The sequence below is a fragment of the Charadrius vociferus genome, unplaced genomic scaffold (genome assembly GCF_000708025.1).
Source record: "Charadrius vociferus isolate BGI_N301 unplaced genomic scaffold, ASM70802v2 scaffold16, whole genome shotgun sequence".
NCBI lineage: Eukaryota > Metazoa > Chordata > Aves > Charadriiformes > Charadriidae > Charadrius > Charadrius vociferus.
In genome coordinates this window covers 2,590,897-2,610,965 of record NW_009649167.1, presented here as the reverse complement: position 1 = coordinate 2,610,965, position 20,069 = coordinate 2,590,897, and the positions used below count along the sequence as shown (strand labels likewise).

Genomic DNA, 20,069 nt, shown 5'->3' with positions numbered 1-20,069 from the left:
AAAAAAAGCATTATTTTTGTGGATGGCTAAACGCTGACAAGCCTTCCCGCTGTTAGGATTTCTTTCCTTCTCGTTTAAGGAGGAGAAAAAAAACCAACCCAAACAAACACCCCCCCGCCACCATCACCTCCCTCCCCCAAGCAATATCCCCTCCCCGACGCGTTTGGAAGTACTTTTCCCTTTCAGAGGTTATTTTCTGTTCAAGAAATCCCGCTCCTGGACACACTCCCAAGCAAAGAGGAGCAGAATGGCAGGGATTTGGGTTCCTATTCCAGCTAGGAACGGGGACTCTCTTTTTTTTGGCTCCGAAGTTAAAACGTTACTCGTTAGCAAGTGACCAACATTTCCAAAAACAATAGCCCTCGATACGGCAAATGATGAATTACTATAATTTTATCTCCGTGCCCGGGCAGCTCAAAGTGGAGGGAATTCAAAGTTCGGCTCATTTGTAACAATTCGGATATTGTGCGGTAACTATATGTTTTCCTACTTTGATTTTATGGGTAAATCTATTTGATGCTAGCCAGTTCTGCTTTAAAAGGGGCATTAGTGGGAATAAAAATAAATGACACACACATGGATGCGTGCGCACTCACACAAACGCACACACCGTTAATTACTTGCTTTGTATACATCAGTGAAAAACATTCTCAGCCCAGAATGGTCAACTTTTCAGTGAATGAGCTCTGCGTTGGCAGAAGTGGGAAAAGATGTGCATGGCTTGGGAATGTGTTCAAGTTTGCGGTGGTTTGGGAAGGACACTGCAGATAAGGCGAGTTTCAGTACTTTGTATGTCCGATGTGTGGAAATGTGCATCTTTATACATGCGTATATATGTGCGGTAGGAGTAATCTTCTCATCTTCAGGAGTTTAAGCTGAAGAAAGTGCTGCAAGATTCTTCCCCTCAGCAATGGTAGGACAAATGTCATCACTCAAACAAACCTCATCCGTTTTAATCCAGCCAGACAACTCCCTTCTTTCAGATTTGATAAGTACCAGTGTCTGGCTGGTTCATGGTTGCTTCCTGTTAGATTTTAAAGCAGAGGCTGAAGATGTTTGTGGTTTATTTGTTGTTGTTGTTGTTGGGTTTTTTTTTTTAAATATTGAGTTAATTTGACATAGTAGCTAAAATAAGCTGTGCCCAAAAATATTTTTAAAGTGAGTTGTATCAAGAAGGATATCTTGTATTATATTTACTGAGTTTGACAGTAGTTCCGTTCTTGTCTGTCCTTTTTGTTGGAGTTAAAAACATTTTCTTCTTCATTTTGTTGACTTGCACATAAAATGATAAAACAGTAATTCTGCCAAAATAAGGGTCAAGTGTATTTTATTGTGAATCCTTATGATAATCAGGATTTGTAAATTGATGTGAGTTGGAGACAGAAGCTTTTATATATGTCCAGCAACTGAAATGAACAGGTACAGAGCTGTCAACTGCACAACTTTGTGAAGACACTGCATATTAATATTTTATTAACACACTTGCCCAAGGCTAAGAGGCACGCACACGTGTGCCAGATATCTGCAGAAGGTGGGGATATGTGTAGAGGAACTGGGTAGCATCTTGGGTTTGGAAGCTGCTCTCATGGAAACTGGTAGTAGTGCCCCATGTTGTCTTCAGTGGGTGCAAGATGAGGCCTAACTCTCTAAAACAGGGGTGTAAAAATGTCAGTATAATGTATCACGTAACATCTGGACAGTTAATCCTCGTTTCTTTCCTTTTATTCTTTTACAGACTTTCTGTATCTCACATTTGAATCCTTAGCTATCCGCTGTTATCAGCCCAGGAGATAGTGTGTCATGTAATCCTCTCCTCTGAATGCTAAAGTGCTGTAATTTTGATGGCCAGGCTAATCTGTCTCGATAAAGTTTTATTTTTCCATTGTTAAATTCAAAGGACAATGACTACTAATTACAAGTGACCTCTAACCAAAACACTAGCTATAGTTTATCATCGGTGCTGATACCGGCTAACAGTAATTCCAGCATCAGCAGTACTAGGCACCCCGTTTCAAAGCTTTCAAAGGAACTTAACAGAATAAGGGGAGCCAAAAGGGAAAATACATATATGCTCCGGGTAATTTGTCTGCTGAAAAAAAATATAGTGAAAATGTACAGAGATTCCATTTGCTGTGCACTATACCCCTTACAAATAATAATTACAGGGATGGGGAAGAAAGAAAAAAAACCCATCATAAATATTTTAACTGAAAACAGCACAACAAAAGCATACATAGGAAAGGCTTTTCTGGTAGACTGCCTGGTTTCCTGCTGCAGGGAGGTATAAAGAATCATTAGTGTTATTGTATATTAACAGCAAAAGATAGTAATAACAATGACAATTTCAGAGAATCATTGCTGTCTTATTACTGTCTTTAAGAACATTTGTTGTAAGGAAGCATTAGGCTCTGAATACAGTATAATAATATTAATTTTTCTAAAATATCCCAAATTATTTCCCATCTTATATTTTGTCTATAATGTTTGAATAGTTAATACTGTGGGAATTTTACAGATGAAGAGGTGAATTACAGTCTAGGGCCCTGTGTATTTATTATAGCAGCTGAAAACCTCGCTGTGCTTTTGCAGATGAGTGGATCTAATAGACTGCGGGATCAGAGCCCAGATTGAGCTCCTGACTAATACGTGCGTGCGTTTAAATCAAAGCAGGTGAAACATTATCTGCCCAAGTTTTGCGCAGATACCTGTGATTTTTAGACAGATCGTTCTAAAGGACCACTTGCAGGTTTCTGCAAGAACTATCGCAACATCTTAGACAGATGTGAGGTTGAACAGTTTGCTTTGAGGTTCAGCTCCTCTGGACAAGGGCACAGCAAGGACACGGTGGAGGTGGGCATGGAGTAGCATCAGTTTCCCAGCTTATGCATTCGCCCCTACATAAAAACAGAAACCAAAACAGAAGAACAACACCTGATAATCGATATCTATTTTTCTGAGCATTAAGATTGAGGTGTGTTTCTGATTGGGAGGAGAAATGCCTTATCTTTGCCACATCCTTTTCTCCAGAACTTGTTTCCTTCCCACTCTTTTTCCTTGTCAGAAGCATCACCATTCTTCCCTCTGCCAAACTTAGCATCATCTTTGCCTCTTCTGTTTCCTCACAGGTCTTGGTGCTCCCAGATATCTCTTGACACTTTTTCTTCATGTTACTCCTTACGTTCCTCCTGCCTTTTGTTTGCAGCTGCCAAAGCATTAGTCCACACTGTGGCAACCTTCCAGGTTGATACTGCAACCTCCTGTTTCCCAACAAGCTCTTTTCTCCCACCTACGTTCTGCTCCTAGTCAGCATGACCCCTGCCAAAATCCTGCCTCTTTTGCTTTTCTTTCTCAAACATCTCCAATGCAGACTCCTGTTTTGGAGTCTCTCTATACGCCTGGTCTTTGTTTAGGCTTTGAAAATGTTCCCTACTTCCAGAGTTGCCCAGAACTATTGGCCTCAAACTCGCCGTCCACTGAAAGAGAGAAATGAGGAGGAAAGAAAATTAGCAGACCCTTGGGTCATTACAGTTTGTTCTGCTTCAGGCTTCCTTTCACCCTCATTACCTGGCTTCAATAGGAGCCAGATTGGCCATTTCTTGATAACGGTTATTCTGTGTTTGTTCGGTCTGCTGCTGTACTCGGTCATGCAGCAGTGCTGTGAAGAACAGCAGGCAGGGAGCTGGCGGTGGTGGTACCCTTTTCAGAAAGTGGTATCTGCTAATAGCAAAGCTCCATGTAATGAAGAATCCTTGCTAACGCAAATTACCCTGCTGCTGAGGTCAGTACATTTCAACAATACTTAATCTTTTTGTGTGTGTGTTTTCTTGCCATGCCTTTCTTAACAACCCCCCCCACTTTTTTTTTTAAGCATTCCTGTGCAGTGTTCCTCATCAGGAGAGTTCATAGCGCTTTACAAAGCTGTCCCCATCAGGGTACCTGTATGACAGATGCAGAAATTGAGGCACCTGAGGGAAAACCATTTCCCCAAAGGCCTGTGGCAGGATGCAATCCTGCATGCTGCCCAGTAGGCACAGAACTGACCAGAGCCACAAGCAGTTTATTTGGCTTTTCAAAACTCCCTTATGGTTACTTGCTGGTCTGGCCTATCCAAACCTACTTGTCTCTGTCAAATTACTCTGTTCCAGCTGCCAATGTGCAGTTTCGTACCCTGCAGCACATATGAGGTAGCTAATTTATCTCTCTCTCATCAACAGATCTTGAATTACTTCACGCAGGGCTTGAGGCCTCCACAGGGACATCTAGAGTAGAGAAACCAAAATTCATTCCTGTGTGAGGCAGCAGCCAGTGGCTCCCGTGCCTGCCCTGCTGCATGTCCTACAGGGCTGATGCTGGGACCAAGGCTTCTTGGTGGTAACCTGCTTGGGATTCTTGGGCTGGAGGGACTCCGTGGGGCAGAGCTGAGTCCTAGGAGGGGAGAGGAAGGGGAGAAGCAGCCCTGGAGAGATGCAGTATTCCTCAGACTGTTGGTGTGGGTCTGCAGAAGACAGATACAATTCTTTTAAGGGCCCAGGGCCGTATTTCTGCCTTTTGCTCGGTATTCTGTGTTTTCTGAAGGTGGTTGTTAAGCATGGCATGTCATCTTACATGCTAAAGAGAATCCAGCCCTCATTTTATACTCCCAGGCTCAAATGTAGGCATATGAAGCCTGTTTAATCTCATAAGCAAGTGTTCTGGTTTGCAGAGAAGCTGAGCACCCACATCTTCAGCTGAAGTCACTGGGAATGGCCAGCTGTCTCCTCCTTTCCCCCCACAGGAGTGAACTAGATAGACAAGTTCCTTCTGCTTTTGTTCTTAGACCTGTTGTGAACTAACTTCCATAGAGAGTCCAAGCATATCCAGATACTTTTCATAGAAAATGCCTCAGTGCTGTTGCTTGGGAGCATTGGGCCCTTGTCCAAGGCAATCCCTGCCACTGAATCAGATCTTTACATGGGTAAAACACACTAATATTAGTGTTTACTTGTCCTCCGTGCTCTTATTTTTTGCAGTTCTCCAAGATGTAGGCCCTGTGGACGCTCCACCCTTCCTCCCCCCTGCAGGGTTTCACAAGCCACTGAGGGCTCAATTAGCACAGATTACTGCGGATGTTCATGCAGGAGTACCTATATGTCAATCTTATTGCATTAGCAATTTCCCACAGTGATGCACAATGAAAGCCTTTTAGGAAAAACAGATTTGAATGTGATATGGTTTGAACACAATGAAATGCTAATGTGATTCCATGGAAAACTGCTAACATGATGTATATGGAAAGACTTTTATGTGTGAAGCGTATCCCCCCATACGCACTTGGCCAGGCTTTCTCACCTGGGAGGAAGGAGAGATGGCCAGCAGTCCTGCTGCTCCCTCTCCAGGGCTGCTGTCAGTCAGAGAGGAAGCACTTCTGGAAGTTCTTCCTTTTGAGTATTGGTGATCTGTATGATCTATTGATCTATATTTCGCTTGCATGACTGTGTGACGCTGAATCTTCCGCAAAAGGTGCCTGCTGTGTTAACACCGTAACTGAGTAAGTAACCCTTCAAGCACACCTCCCACATGTCTCGCTCTCTCTGGGGCCTTGGGTGTTGAACAGGGAGCCGCTCTACCAGGCTACAGCTATGACCGTGACTGGGGGTGCCATGGTCAACGTGGGGTGCTTAGAGGCAGCAGACTCCCCAGGTGACTCCTGGTGTCACAGGTTGTCTCTGACTTAAGCATTAGATACCTGGCACAACTAGGCAGCGGATCTTGGAAGCATGAGACGCGGTGCTTGAGCGGGGAGACCCAGGCGCCAGAGTTTCCATCGCCAGGGTCAGGGCTAGCAGATCTGCCAGCGGGAGCTGGCCTCTTGTCAGTTCTGTATATTCCCCCAGGAAATGAAGGTATTTGGCACCATGCTGAACTTCAGCCAGCTGGCCCTCAGGTCTCCTGTTAGGTAGATGGGATTTGCTACCGTACAAGACGAGGAGAACATTTGCTTTATCCGTTTCCCCTGTGTACACTGTGAATGTACAACCAGAGCTCTGAAAGTACATTCCTTTTCAACAACTTAAGACACTAAACTTTCAGGGTAGGTTCCCATCAGACTTGAGCGCCACATCCTTGGTGAAGTAATTGTTCTTAAGATGTATCCTTATTCACAACATTCTTAATGTCTAACTCTAAGCAAATCCTTTTCCTAAAATGGGTATTTGGGAATGGCTCCAAGAATGCCAGTGATTGATAACGAGGATTACAGGATCCGATTAGTGTGGATATAAACGTTAGGCCAGCACTGAAGCTGAAATTCTTTTCTAGTCCCCTTCTTCCTTTGTGAAGTGTTTGTTCTGGAGGCACTTGGCTGCATGCTTTGTATTAGAGACCAGTCGGCGTTTATTTTAAAAGCAGGAACTCTATTTTTTGCGTATTTCCAACCGTTCCATTTTTAGAAACACTGATGGGCTTTGCTACAGTTTCTCTGGGAATGGTGGGTATGTGAGGAATGCAGGACCGACTGTCTATAAAATGGGGATAACCAGAGCCATGAGAAAACATTTTGGCTCCCCGGAGCAGGTTGATGCACCTCCCCATCATACGCCATTGCCTCCTGCCATCTTCCACAGATACATCCTCGGGGTTCCCGCATGGCATGTGTGCTCGATGGTGTCTGGCTCTGCAGGAAGAAGGCAGCTGAGAGAGGAGCTCTTCCTCAGAGCTGCCGGTCTGAGCCCGAGCAAGGCAGCCACAGGAAGGGATAAGGCAGAGACTGGGTGAATGGGTCTTCCTCCTGCCTGCGGGGAGCAGGGTGTGGGGCAGAGAAGAGGATGTGTCCCTGTGGGACTGCATCTCAGAAACTTTGGTGTGGCCCAGCCAAGGAACACAGCGCGGTTCGCTCCGTGTAAACATCAGAGTCGCTGGTTTCCTTTAAAAATTAATACCGAGGAAGGAAGTGCAGTCAAAGAAAGATCACAGTGATAAGTTAGTCCGGTTTCATACTTTTGCACAAACTTTGGTTGTGGTAATTTTGTGGGGTACCTTCAAATATTGTGGGCGATTTTCAAAGACACAAATCGATGAGAATGTCCAGCCCTCTGCTTTGGGTTTACCCTGAGCAGCAGGATGCAGGTAGCCCAGGGGCCAAAGCCAGTGTGGCCATGTTAGCCTAGTGCTGCACCTGAAGAGGGGGGCTCTTGGTCATAGTAGGGGACACAGGATCAGAAAGGTTCAACTCAAGGGGTTTTCCAGTCCCTTCTTCCTCCCCAAGGCCAGCACAGTTAATCTTGAGGAAAGCTGTGTAATCTGCACTGTGTAGCTGTGTTAAGGTGTGCAGGTTATATCTTTCCTTCTCTATATCAAATGAGAATGTGCTATTCCTGTCAAAAGAAGCTGGACGATGCTGAGCAGATGAGTTAGTATTTGAGTGGTTCCACAAGCTCAGAGAAATTATTTGGAAGTAATATATTTTTAGGCATTGACATCAAATTTTGTCCTTATTTTGTCCTGAGGTAGTGAATTCAGTGAGGACTCCACAGTGTGGACAGGTGGCCGGAGAGGCATGAAGTGCTGTGGGATTTGCTTTTTAATATTGATAGCTTCACATAAAGTTCAATGTAGAAGGGCTTTCAGAATAAACTTGAAAATAAAGAAAATCAGTTTCAGAAGTTTGCATTATTCATTTAAGCTTAGAAGAATAAACAATGACATGTTGCCAGGGCTGTGTGAAACATGGATAAATTTGAGTCTCAAGTGCTTTACCTCCTATCATTGCATCTGTTTTCAATTGGAGCAGTCCAGGGTCAAACCAGGAAGAAATTTAGTTTCTTAATTAAAAAAAAAAAAAAAGAACAACCTTCTTTACATCCCATTTAATTAAAACCCTGGGTGTCAGGTTCTGTGGTTGTGGAAGAACTCGGTAACATTGTAATGAATAATTCATTCACTGTATTTTGTTGGGTGCAAAAGACAGTGGTTTCAGATAGGTTCATAACAGCACCCTTGTCTGCCTGATCCTAAGCACAACAAGGAGCCCCAAGGAATCCCAGGTGAAGTCGTGGGTGCCACAAGTGGAACATGAGTCTTTTCAAGTAATTTACGTGTGTCAAGAGTAACCGTTCCCAAGCCATGAGCCGATCACTGGAGCGGCAGCAATGGTGGCTGTGCAGCTCAAGCACTCTTCTGGAGTGAATGCACGTGTGAAACCTCTCCTGCCCAGCTCTGATCTGCTGTGCCTGCAAAGCCCTTCTTCCAGGGTTGGTGATTCAGGATCAGGGTGCAGGAGCAGGCCCGGGGCAAGGCTGGTGAGGTTCCTTGCTCATCTGAGGCCCAAATATTTGTAAACACACTTTTATTTATTTATTTTAAAACCCTTTCCCCTGGTGTGAAAGATCCCCATAGTGAGTGGCAGTGAGATGTGACCCGAGAAGTTCTTTGCCAGCCCTGGGTGCCCAGCTGGGCACATTTGTAATCGAATCAAGATTCGATTACACTGAGAAAACTCACGTGCTTCTCTCTTTTGCAGGAGATAGAAGTAACTGGATCAGTGATAGGTAAAAATAACTTACCAAGTGCATGTTCACAGCATTCCTCTTTACGTTGTTTGACTCAAATAATTTTCTCCCTTTCCAATTCTGTTGTGATTTAGTCACCGAGCGGCAGACTTCCAGCTATAATTGTCTCACTACTCCATTTTCCAGCCGTGTGCATCTCCAAGAACTGCACAGCTTATGTCTAGACGACCCTCTGAGAAATCTCCCTCTGTGGCCTTACTTAGCTGTTGCAGTGACACGGAGACTGATGATGTCAGCCATTTTCGAGACTTATAGCCATGCCTCTCATGGCTCGGTTAGCCGAGGCAGACGCTCCGAATAGAGGCAACATCTTGGAGCTTTCTTCCAAAACTAGGCACATAGACATATCTGCATACACGTACACTTAGACACATGTGCACAGATATGCTTTTGAGGGAAGTTAGGCACTGTGCTTTTACACAGTGTGTTTTAAGCCTGTTTTTACTAGCATCTGTGCGGTTTTCCTTTCTGAATTCTGCATAAAGCTTAGAACGAAATGTAGTGAGGACTGGTACAATTCCCCTACTGTGCCCATGGGAATTGAATTAAAGGGGAACTTCATCAGCGTGTTCGCCTGCACAGGCATTCTGCTGAGGGGTGATATGAATCTTCCCCAATGATGCAGTGGATCCTTTTTACCCTGAGTGAAATCTGTATTTCCCAAAATCTTTCCATAGTGGAGGTTTCAGCATACTGCCACGTGAGACACAGAGGAGGACAAGCTTAATTTCCATGAGCTCTGTAACCTGTCTTACCGACTTCGGCAGGACCTGGCTCAAGTCAGGAATCAGCAAGCCCATCATGATGGTGTTTCATCTGTTTTCTCTGCTCTTGGTGTGTCGGGTTCTTCAGTAGCACAGTGGAAATTACTGTAGTGGAGTTCCTGGAGGAACGTGTTTCTGCTCCTAACTTGAGGACCTACAGGCTCATTCTACACTGGAGGATGAAAAATGGGCTTATGAGTAGGAGAAAGTATCCCAGTCTGCTTCACTCTGTGTCCATATTGCTGGGTCTTAGCCTGGCAATCATTCAGACTTGAGCTGAGACTCATCTCACTCAGCATTAGCTGTACGCAGTTCCTGGTTTTGCTGATCTTTTTTCTAGGTGTTTGCTTTAGGGTGGAATGGTTCATGCCATGTACGTGCATGTTTTTGTCAAGTACATATTTAGGGACTTGAGGGTGACTAGGTCAGATATGAGCGTCAACAATTTGAACATGAGTATGTGGCTGAGTAAATTCTACTGAAAGGCTGTTTCCATACTAATAAATGAAACGAGTCTGATACTGTTCTTAGCCTTGAGGCCAACTGGGATGGAGAAGCTTGCTTCCATGCAGCAGCTCCCTCACCCTCCAAAACAGGGTGGCTCTATGCAGACTTCTTATGAGGAGTGACCCCTGGTCCCTGCTAACTGCTGATTTTTTTATTTGGGAGAGTGCTACTGGCACAGAACCAAAGCCATTCCAGATACTGTGGTAATAATTTATGCTATAGATAATCAAGTTCCTATGCTCAGAAATGTTCCCCAGCACTAGTGTAGCCATAGCTAAGGTAGGCAACCTATGTTTAGGGAGAACGGAGAAAGTGAATTTGGCTGAAGCATTTCCGTTCCCACCTTCTCCTGCTGACCACAGAAACGAAAGGGTGGGTCCATGCTCAGATGCCATATGTTTTCTGTCTCTTCCCTAAAGCAAGCTTCAGGTCTTAGGCTACACTTGGCAATGGAATAAAGATTTACAGCATGGAAGAATGACTGTGTTTGGTCTTGACCATTCATTTACCTGACAGATAGACAAAGCCTTCCTTGAGGTCCCAGAGGAGGGAATCGTGTTAGGGATGTACCTTGAATGATGCCTGACTCATACTGACGATAGTACATCATGTTGTCACTGAGGGAGATAGAGGTGACTGGACACGGACTTCCATCATGGTATGTCCGAGGGCTTCATACGTGTGATGGGGTTATGATCAAAACTGTAACACTTCCCTCCCCCCACGCCACTCTCAACCGATGAGCATTGAGAACCATGATGGATCATCAGCACAGAAAATACATCAAATGTGGTTTTGAAACGTTTCAGTGCTGGAAGTTTCCAGTTGGGTAGGCAAGTTGCCTGTTAGAAAAGGGATACAGCTTAAGCAACTACTGTCCTGGAGAACTGTTAAAATTAAATTGTGAATTGACATCTCTATCATTACAGCCCTGGAGCAGTGTCTGCCTAGGTATTTCATAATGGAGTATCTAAGCCTAGCAACACATGGCTTAGGCTGCTGAATAATATGCAGTATTATGTAATTTAATAACATAAAACTAGGATGTTCTGATAATAATATTATTTGAAAGCTGTTTAGTTTATTGAATACCATTTATATTTTGTATGTCAGTTGAATTCAGGGGAAAAAAGATTTTAGAAGAAACTGGGGGGAGCGCGGTAGGAAATTGTGCAATGTATTTATCTGAGACTACATCACATGGTCTGCAAAGCACGGCTTTTGCTTTTATACACATAGTCTTGGCGACTCTCCCACTAGCAACAATAGTGCTCAGACTCATACTGATGTCACTGTTGAGTTATTTAATTTGACCGAACGAGATTAATGTGTTTATTTAAAACCTTGGTCAAAATGGAAAAGAAAATCTCGGGACAATACTTTTACGTGAACATGTATGTTTTCATATCTGATGATTGTAATGTTGCATTAACTTATCAGAGGCAGTTGTTTACACACGCTAACGCCTGGGAGACCCTCTCAGATAAGAAGTGGGAGCCTTTTTCCCTCTCAGCCTGGAGCAGAGACTTCTACACCACTACTGCTCCTGTGGGCTTTCATCCCAGGCTCTCCTCGCTTCCTGCTGCTGCTTTCAGGGCTGATCCACAGAGATCCCAGCATTGTTTCCTTTTCTCGCGTGAGGATGGCCTTGGTGCTGCCAAGCAATGACAGCAGTGCGGTGGTGGATCCTCCTCGGGTCCTCCCCAGGGCAGTGAGGGACAGACACCTCCACCGCACAGGATGCCTAGATAGGGCTGGCACTGGGCTCTGCAGGCTGAGCCTGCTCCTGCAAAGGCTGGAGACCGCCTGCCTAGATGTTATCCACATTATGTTTTACAAGCAGCTTGAGGGTTTTTTCCTGTGATAAATCATTCTGAACTTATTTCGTTCTCACATGTACCCTCTAAGCGTTTGGAATAGACTTCGGTTTTGACTAAGAGGCAGTAGTAACTATACAGTTAAATGCTCCAGGTCATTGGATTTTTGCTAATACAGAGTGGGGAAAAAAATCTGGCATCTGAAGTTCTTCTTTGCATGGTGGGACAAGTTTGGACTGTTCCGTAGAATCAATCATTGATTGCTGAATGGCACGAGTGAGGGGATTTCTCCTGTGCTCTGTCAAGAACCCCACGACAGCTGGGGAAAACTGGACATACACATAGATGAATAACATAGAAATTGCATAAAGCAGAGCTCAATGCTGTGGTGGGGGCTTGAAGCAAGTTGTGCCTGCTCTTCCTTCCAGTTTTCTAGTCCCTCTGTTCATATTTTTATGCAGCCTCCTGTCTGCTAGTCCTCAAAATATGAATCTCCCAAGGGGACAGCAGCCGCTGCTGGGACTTGTGACACGCCAAAGAGTTGCTTTTGTGCGTTCTCTTCTGGGGGGCCAAGTGCTTCTATCTCCCCGGCTCTGTGGAAGCCTTTTGGGAATTTGAGCCCCTGCCCTCATCACATGCTGCTCTTGTGGAAGTATTATGTATAATGTCTTATGTATACGTGTATTTGCTTTTCTCAGGGTGATGGGTGTCTTAAAGGGTGACACAGTGGGGCAGAGGAATGGGCATGAGAACAAAACAGTAGGGCTAGGAGGAAAACAGCTCTAGGCAGTCGTTGGTCCTCAGCAAACATTGCATGTTGTGTAAGAGGCTTGGATGCCCTGGGCCATGTGTGCTTACCCTGCAGCATGCTCCAAAGCTGTGTGGTGCTGAGCATGTGAGACTATGCCGAGGAACCAGTCTTTGGGATTGGCCTCCTGTCTGCACTCAGTGTCCCCAAGTGCCCTTTGAACTCTTACAATTTAAGGAAACTGCAGAATAATATGGTTTGTGAAGCCCCGCTGCTCCCAACACCGGGCAATATCTCTCTGTCTCCTCAGTGGCTGCACATAAGTAGTGCAGAGGACTATGTCCAGGCCTTTACTGATGGGGAGCAAGAAGTACCCAAGTCCTCCCACAGGGGTGGAGTGGAGCAGTCATGGAGCTGTTTCTCTGGAGGCATCCATTTAAAAGCTGCCCTCATCTCCTGCTTAAGTGTCCTCTGTATAGTTCAGTCTTTTGGACTTGGTATGCACAGGGGTTCCATGAAGTATATTTAAAGCAGTAAATAGCTTGACATACAAGGACGGTTTCCTTAGAGTTCCAGTCAGTGGAAATATATCATTTTCAGCTAAAATTAGACTGGCTCCAGCTACGTTTAAAAAAAAAAAAAAAAAAGAAAAAAAGAAAAAAACCCTCAAGAACTAAACTCTTTCTGTTGGACTTTGTCAGATGTAGCAACTCCTAGCAGAAATAACTCGGGATCCATCCAGCACAAACTGTGTCCAAAAGTCTGTGATTTTCATCCAAAAGACTTTGAATTGTTGGAGAGAGCAGAACAGACTGGCGAGGCAAACAAGGTTTTCTCTTGCATATGAGACAATGTAAATAAGTTTAGAGAATAGTGATAGATCTTTCAAACACACTAAATGAAATCTGTGATTATTTGAATTTTAAATTAATTTTGCAGTTAATATTTTACAGCTCTTGACAGTCGAGTGAGACTGGAGGGGCAGAGAGGGAGTTGAAATAAGAAAAATATTCTACTCATTACTTCCATAAAATTTGATATTACAGATTTAATTTCATAGAAGATGCTTGAGCTGAACCTACAGCTACCAGCATAAAGAAAAAAGGTGCATTTTCTTTTGTAGTAAATATAACCCCAAGCCTGCAACAACTTGCCTAGTGCATTAAACTCTAAACACAAATTGAAGTGACTGGACACTTAATGCTTTCCAAGGTCCATCTCTAAAATGAGTGTGGAGGGTAGTGGGGAGGAGAGGCTTGGACCCAAAATAAACAGCAAAAAACAAACAGAAAACCATTGAAAATTAAATACACATTTTGAATCATTTCTCTTTCAGAAGACTTTACTGAAGGAACAATGAAAGGAGTGTGTGAAGCCTAATGATGTATTGTGTTGTTATTCCAGGCTTCATCAGCAGTTTCTTGATGTTTGGAACGTTCTGAGACCCACCCCGTTGGACTACTTGTCACCAGTGCCTAAGACAACAAAAACGTATGTGTGGAAGAACCTTTCCGTGAAGGAAGTGTCCATCTCAATATTGTGGAAACTCCGTGCAAGCCTTGCAAAGCAGGAGAGCGATTTGTGCTTCCGTTGACGCTCGTGTGTAATCTCTGCTTCTTATGCACTCCAGCACCCCTATCAGTTCCTTGTTCTCCTTCACCAGCCCTGCAGTGAAAAGGCTGCTGGGCTGGAAACAAGGAGATGAAGAGGAAAAGTGGGCAGAAAAAGCTGTTGATTCCTTGGTGAAGAAGTTAAAGAAGAAAAAAGGTGCCATGGAAGAACTGGAAAGGGCTCTAAGCTGCCCGGGTCAGCCCAGTAAATGTGTCACGATACCACGTTCCTTGGATGGGCGGCTGCAGGTGTCTCACCGCAAGGGGCTTCCCCATGTCATATACTGCAGAGTGTGGCGCTGGCCTGATTTACAATCTCACCATGAGTTGAAACCACTGGAATGTTGTGAGTTCCCGTTTGGCTCAAAACAGAAAGAAGTGTGCATTAACCCCTACCATTACCGGCGGGTGGAAACCCCAGGTAATTATATCATCTGCAGATGATTCACATCTCCCTATTAGCTCTTGCACTGGCAGGTTTAGTCTTGGTGCATCCTACCCTGTTTTGCTCTGAAATCTGAAAAGGCAGGCTCCATTTGATGGAAGGACCCTGAGTCTTTCCCTGCCTGGTCACATCTCAGCTCCAGCAGCTGGAAGTAAGGAGCCCCTCGCCCCGTGGGGTCTGAGTCCCATCGGACCCCCGAGGGTGCCCGGATCTTGTCCAGGGTGCTGAAGGAGAGCTTCCTCTCCGTGGACGTGGGTGCTGGCCGCCCTCTGAGCCCTCCTTCTGCAAACTGGTGTCCGTTTGCATGGAGTCTAGGCACCATCCTAGACATACCACCCTGTCTAGATGTATGGCTCGCTGGCTGAAAACCAACAATTGACTCGTTAATCCACAGGAAAAATGTATCACTGTCCTTCTCTTTAAAGATTAGAGTTGCAGTAAGGTGGCTTATTTTGCTGTGGATATGAAACCAGGTCAGTTGATTTTTCCTAAAATGCCTGGTGGCCTGCCTTCAGTGGGGTTTACTTACCTGAATGGATAGTTTATATAAAATGTATGTGAAAATCCCCCAAGTTCCCATAAAACTTTGACTTTTTCCACTGATGATCCTCTTTAGACTGGACTTGGTCAGCACTGAAAACTTATGACCTCACTGAAAGGTCGTTTAATTGGGCTTTGTGTTAGTGAAACAGCTGTTAAAAAATTAGTGTTCGGTGTCGACTTCTATAGGGATCTTAGAAAGCAGGGCTGGCAGAGATCTTGAGCAGTCATCCTGTTCTCCTCTGCCCATACTCCCAAACCAAAACAAATTACCAGGTACATTCCTGACAGATGTTTTTCTAATGAGCTCTAAAAATCCCATGTGATAGAGGCTCCACAACCTCCCCAGGCAAATGAATCTCTTGCTTTGCTATCCTTATGGTTCAAAATGATTTCTAACATCTAACCTAGCTTTCCCTTGCTGCCAAAAATCACAGTAATTTAATTTACTAATGGATATGGTTGGTAAGTGTATACTTATTATTCTGTGATTACTCTTTGTCTGGCATGAACTTTACTCTGAGGTGACATTGGGATCAGATAAGTGAACTGTGGGATGTTTCTTTTCACACAGATGAAATAAGGGAAAGATGTTTGTTAACGTTTGTTAAACAACAGAGGCTGCTCCCTTTTCTGATAGTCCTTCCACTGCAGTGGAGCTGTCATTTTGAAGTTATATCTGAACTGCTGTAAACATTGTCACAGCTAAAATTTTACAGCTGCAGTGAGTGGTGCATGTTGTCAACAGTTTTCAGTGGAAAGAACTGATCTCCTGCCTCGCTAAAATAAACTCTTCAAGAATCTAAGAAAAGATGCTCATAAAATATCCCATTTTGTGTATCTTTTTCTTTGAAGGCTGCAGTCGTTAGTGTCTTCTTATTTCTTCTGGTGTAACTCCAGTGTAGTTAATGGAGTCTCCTCAGCGTGGTAGCTGACAGCACTGCACAGTGCTGTTTTCAGCTCCGGTCTTCTGATCTGCTCAGTGCCAGCTAACAAATGCTAGTACTGGGATAATCCAGCAGCTGCTAAATGTCTGCCAAGGCTTGTTGTTCTGACCCTGAAATTCAGAAGGTTTCAGCTGTGAACATCTCTGCCGTTTGTCTGTGCAGCAGACTGGCTGCATCTCTCCTAGTAAATGAGACAGGGCCAAGGTGCAGGTCTGAGTATTGCTGAATTGGTAGCGTGTTCCTGGGCACAGCTTTGACCCATGCGGACTCACATGGACTAGCAGTTCTCAGGGTCCAGGGGTTAGCCCTCAGGAGGGTCCTTAGGCACTTTGGACGTGACCACCTTGTTTTGGAGGTGAGAGAGCAGCTGTGAGGGTGCAAGTTCTCCACAGGACTTGTTCTTGGGCTCTTGTATTTACCTCTACTGCTCTTCTTACAGGGACAGCTTAGAAGCTGAAGCTCACAAGTGAGTCACCTCCCTCCTAAAGATGCAGTGCAGCAAGGAGTGCAGCCTACTCAGGTGTGCTGGGGCAGCAGCAGGAGAGGTAACTTTTACACCCCTGCAAGTGACAGTAATGCAGCTCCAGGCCAGAGGCAGTTAGAAAGTAGCGCTTCAAGGAGGTGGTGGTGAGGCAGGAGAAGAAATGAGTTTCAGGAGAAAGTGGTAGCAGTGAGATCACCACAGAAAAGGCTGGGAGCGATTGATCTAGGTGCCAGTCTTAAACAACAGTCCTCTTTTCACTCCAGGAAATCTTCCGCATCTTGGCTGTTGGTGATCTTAGGCTGATGTGAGATTCTCTGAATCTCGTCCTCTGGAGCTAAAGAATCCACTCATGAAATTAGTCAGCAGTGCATTTCTTTATAACCCACAAGCCAGTATTATCTTCATATAAATGTCTATCCTTTTGGGGCTCACTTTTCATCACTGCCAGCCACTCTGTGACCAGATCCTTTAACTTCTATTCAGAATGAATGAGTTGTGTCAAAGATGGGAGGGCCTCACCCTCTCTTTAATGGCCTGGACCTAGACCTCTATTACCAGAGAGCAGCTTTAAGCTCTAGTCTGAGATGCAGGGGTTTCATTGCCTCTGCTGTGTCCTCAGGCTGCCAGCCACATCCTAGTCTATTCTGACCAATACTGCACAGATTATGCATACCTTTTATTGCTGCTACCAGTGTCCCCAGCAGCTCTGCTGAGCAGTAGATGCAGTTTAGAAGAAACCAGCATATATTTCCTCTATTTGTGCAATATCCCACTGCAGAGAGGGGTTAGAGCACCTAGCCTAAAGGAGATGGGTACAGTGGTTAGGCTTTGTTTCCGCCTTCGTTGTTTTGCCTCGAAGAGCTGGTCAAAGCCTGAATGGTTTGTTGTCAGGAGAAGCTGCAGTTTCAGAAAAAATATAAAAGCTACCTAAAGATTTATCCTATTCTTTTTATATGAGATCATTCATGTGTAGATAGTTCAAATTCTAGTGTGCACCATTGCTCTAGGCAGCAGGAGCCTAAATAAATTTCTGACTTAGACTAACTGATTGTTTCATCAAGGCCACCTGATGATCTCACTGTTGGCCCTGTGTTTGGTGTTTGTGAATGGTCATGGGCATAGGGAACAGATGGACCTCACCAGAGGGTAGGTCTCTGAAAGTGGTGAACTATGCAAAGACAGGCTGATGTGTGAAAAATCGCAGGGTGGACGTTGTACCTGGAATTAAACTATGAAGCAGATAGTTTGCTTGCTAGCACCTGAAATTGCAGGCTCTGGGCACAGACAGGTTTCCAGCAAGAACTGTTGCAGCTAAAGGGAACCAGTGCAGGAGAGGCAGTGGGAGAACTTTGGACGTGACCATATTTGTCTTCATTTGAACAAAGATCATCAACACTTGGGCCTGCGTAGAAGGAATAATCCACCCCTGGGTCTTGGTGGAGAATAGCAGGTGGAAGAAAAGGGCTTGTCCTGGTTTGAGGTAAAACAGAACCAATTTTCTCTTCAGTAATTTTACTTTTTTTTACTCCATTGAGTGGAGACAAGACAGGTGAATTATGAGGACAGACAGGTCAGACTCAGTCACTGAGTTTCGTGCCTCTGGTCACACTTCCTTCAGATCTGTTGAGCCCTGGAGAGTGACATCTGTTACCAAAAGAGCAAGGAGAACAAGGCCCTCTGGGGAATTCTTAGCCACAAACAAGAAAATCTCTGTATTCCTCACCACCACAGAGGCTTTAGCCCTCCAGGCAGCCACAGTGGAAAGATTGAGTGAGGTGGCAAAAACTGTACAGCAGAGCAGAAATTAAAAGTACGCTGGTCAGAGCTGGGAAGGAGTTCAAGGCTTGAAGATTCCTCTTGCTGACTCACTCAGGGCAAGTCAAAGGCTTTTCCTGGCAAGTGCTGTTCACACATCCAGATTCTCAGCTTTCATTTAGAGAAGGAGTTGCGTTGAGTTCTCACAGGGCTGAAGAAAGCCGCTTCCTTAGCGGTGGTACCCACAGCGAGGTGCCAACCTCCCAGCGCTGCACGGCATTGCTGTAGCACAGCTGTCACTTGCTCAGCTCCTCTGCTGAGTGCAGAGGGATCACCAGTTCCCTGTTTTCCAGGGCTGCTGGTCAGAGCTGGCAGCGCAGCAGCAGAGCTGGCAAGCGTACCAGTTTCATGGAGCAGCAGGGGAAAACTCCAGAAGCAGCAGCAGCTTGCAGCCTGGAGCTGCTCATAGGAGCATGGGATGGGAGGGATCCAGCTCACCAAAACCACATCTGCAGTGGTGGTACTGGCCTTGTCCCAATATAGAGCAGATGAACTGAGCGCTAAAAGAGTCTGTTTTTCTCCACTGTCTATGAAGAGCTCCATGGGGGACTGGGCAATGCACCTCAGCTGTGAATACCCGTATCGCCTGTGTGAGTCCTACCTGGGGAGTCTAGGAAATCCAAAAAGCTAAAGAAGTGGTAAAGAAGCAGAAATACCTTTCTCTACCAAAGGACTTAAGAGGGTGGCAGCAAAATCTTCATCCCACAAGTAGGGACATATTAGAGGCAGCAGAAAAGAAAGCAGTCTCCAGAGAACCATCTTTGTGCTGGCCAGAAGCTAACTAGAAATGTGTTGGGCCAGAGAGGGGTCTACATGTAGTCTCTTAACAAGTATCCCAGTGCCTCTCTTTCCAGGTGGGTAAGAAGATAACTTCTGCAGTGAACCCGGTGACATCAGTCTAATCTTTTGTATGGTTTTAGGGTTCAGTTCTTCAATTTATGGGTGACTGGCAAATTCCCAAATGATATATGCCAGTGGGTGGGCAGGAGCATGGTTTAGCCCTGCCCCGGCTGCAGCGTAGTGCTACATCAAGCAAGAAGCTGTAAACCTGCCGTTGGTACCAGGCACTGGTCCTCCCCCTCCTGCTTGAATTGACCCAACTCTCTCAGCAATTGATGTGCACTGAGGCTGCACTCCAAAGAGGGTGTTCCTGCAGCCTCTTCTCATGCACGTATTTTGCATTATCTGTATATTATTTGCTTTATAGCAATTATTCCACTCTTTCATTATGCTGGATAAATGAGAGTTCACTGTAATTAAAAGGTGTTAGCTAACCTACCTAAAAAGAATTGGCCTTACCTAGGCAGAGCTTTTGGGCCCAAACAATACGTTAAAACACGTTCAAACCATATATTCCTGTCAGCCTTTATAACCAAGAGTGCACACTGCTATTTGTTTCCGTAAGCTGGTAAGGATAGACTGAAAGATTATATGCTGCTGGGTTTTCGGCCAGAGGAACTCTGGACACATCAATATGGGCCTGCTGAGCTTTTCCTGGTGTTGGGACAATTCATCCTTGTCACAGTAACTCGAATTGTCTCCTTATCTTCCCTGGTGGCTTTTAGATCTGCACAATAGTAACTGGGGATTCATCCCCTCTACTTGTGTTTAAGGCCTTAATTAAGACAATTAGCTGGTAAATAATAGAGAAATCTTTGGGTACATGAATCGCCCGCTGTAGGTGCTGTTCTCCCCCCAAGGACTACGGGAGACCCAGCTAAAGGCTCAACTTGAACTCCCATACGCAGGACTGTTTAGCAAACCTCTTTGTGTTCCAGTCTAGGGGCTACATCTTCATAGGGAACTCACAGCTGGGTTCTCTGAAGTGTTTTGACTCCATTCCTGC

The 20,069-nt window shown here is 45.0% G+C and overlaps 1 protein-coding gene across 3 annotated transcripts in view; it reads left to right on the top strand.

Moving 5' to 3' along the window:
• The first annotated feature begins 13,996 nt into the window (after nt 1–13,996).
• Nucleotides 13,997–20,069, top strand: part of SMAD9 (SMAD family member 9) — a 21,719-nt gene continuing 15,646 nt past the window's right edge. For 2 of the 3 annotated variants that reach the window (XM_009888407.1, XM_009888406.1), the window contains exon 1: nt 14,002–14,413. In XM_009888407.1, the coding sequence (XP_009886709.1) occupies nt 14,002–14,413 (412 nt within the window). Of the gene's footprint in view, nt 14,414–20,069 lie in introns of all 3 variants that reach the window. The other variant, XM_009888405.1, reaches the window with a different exon arrangement.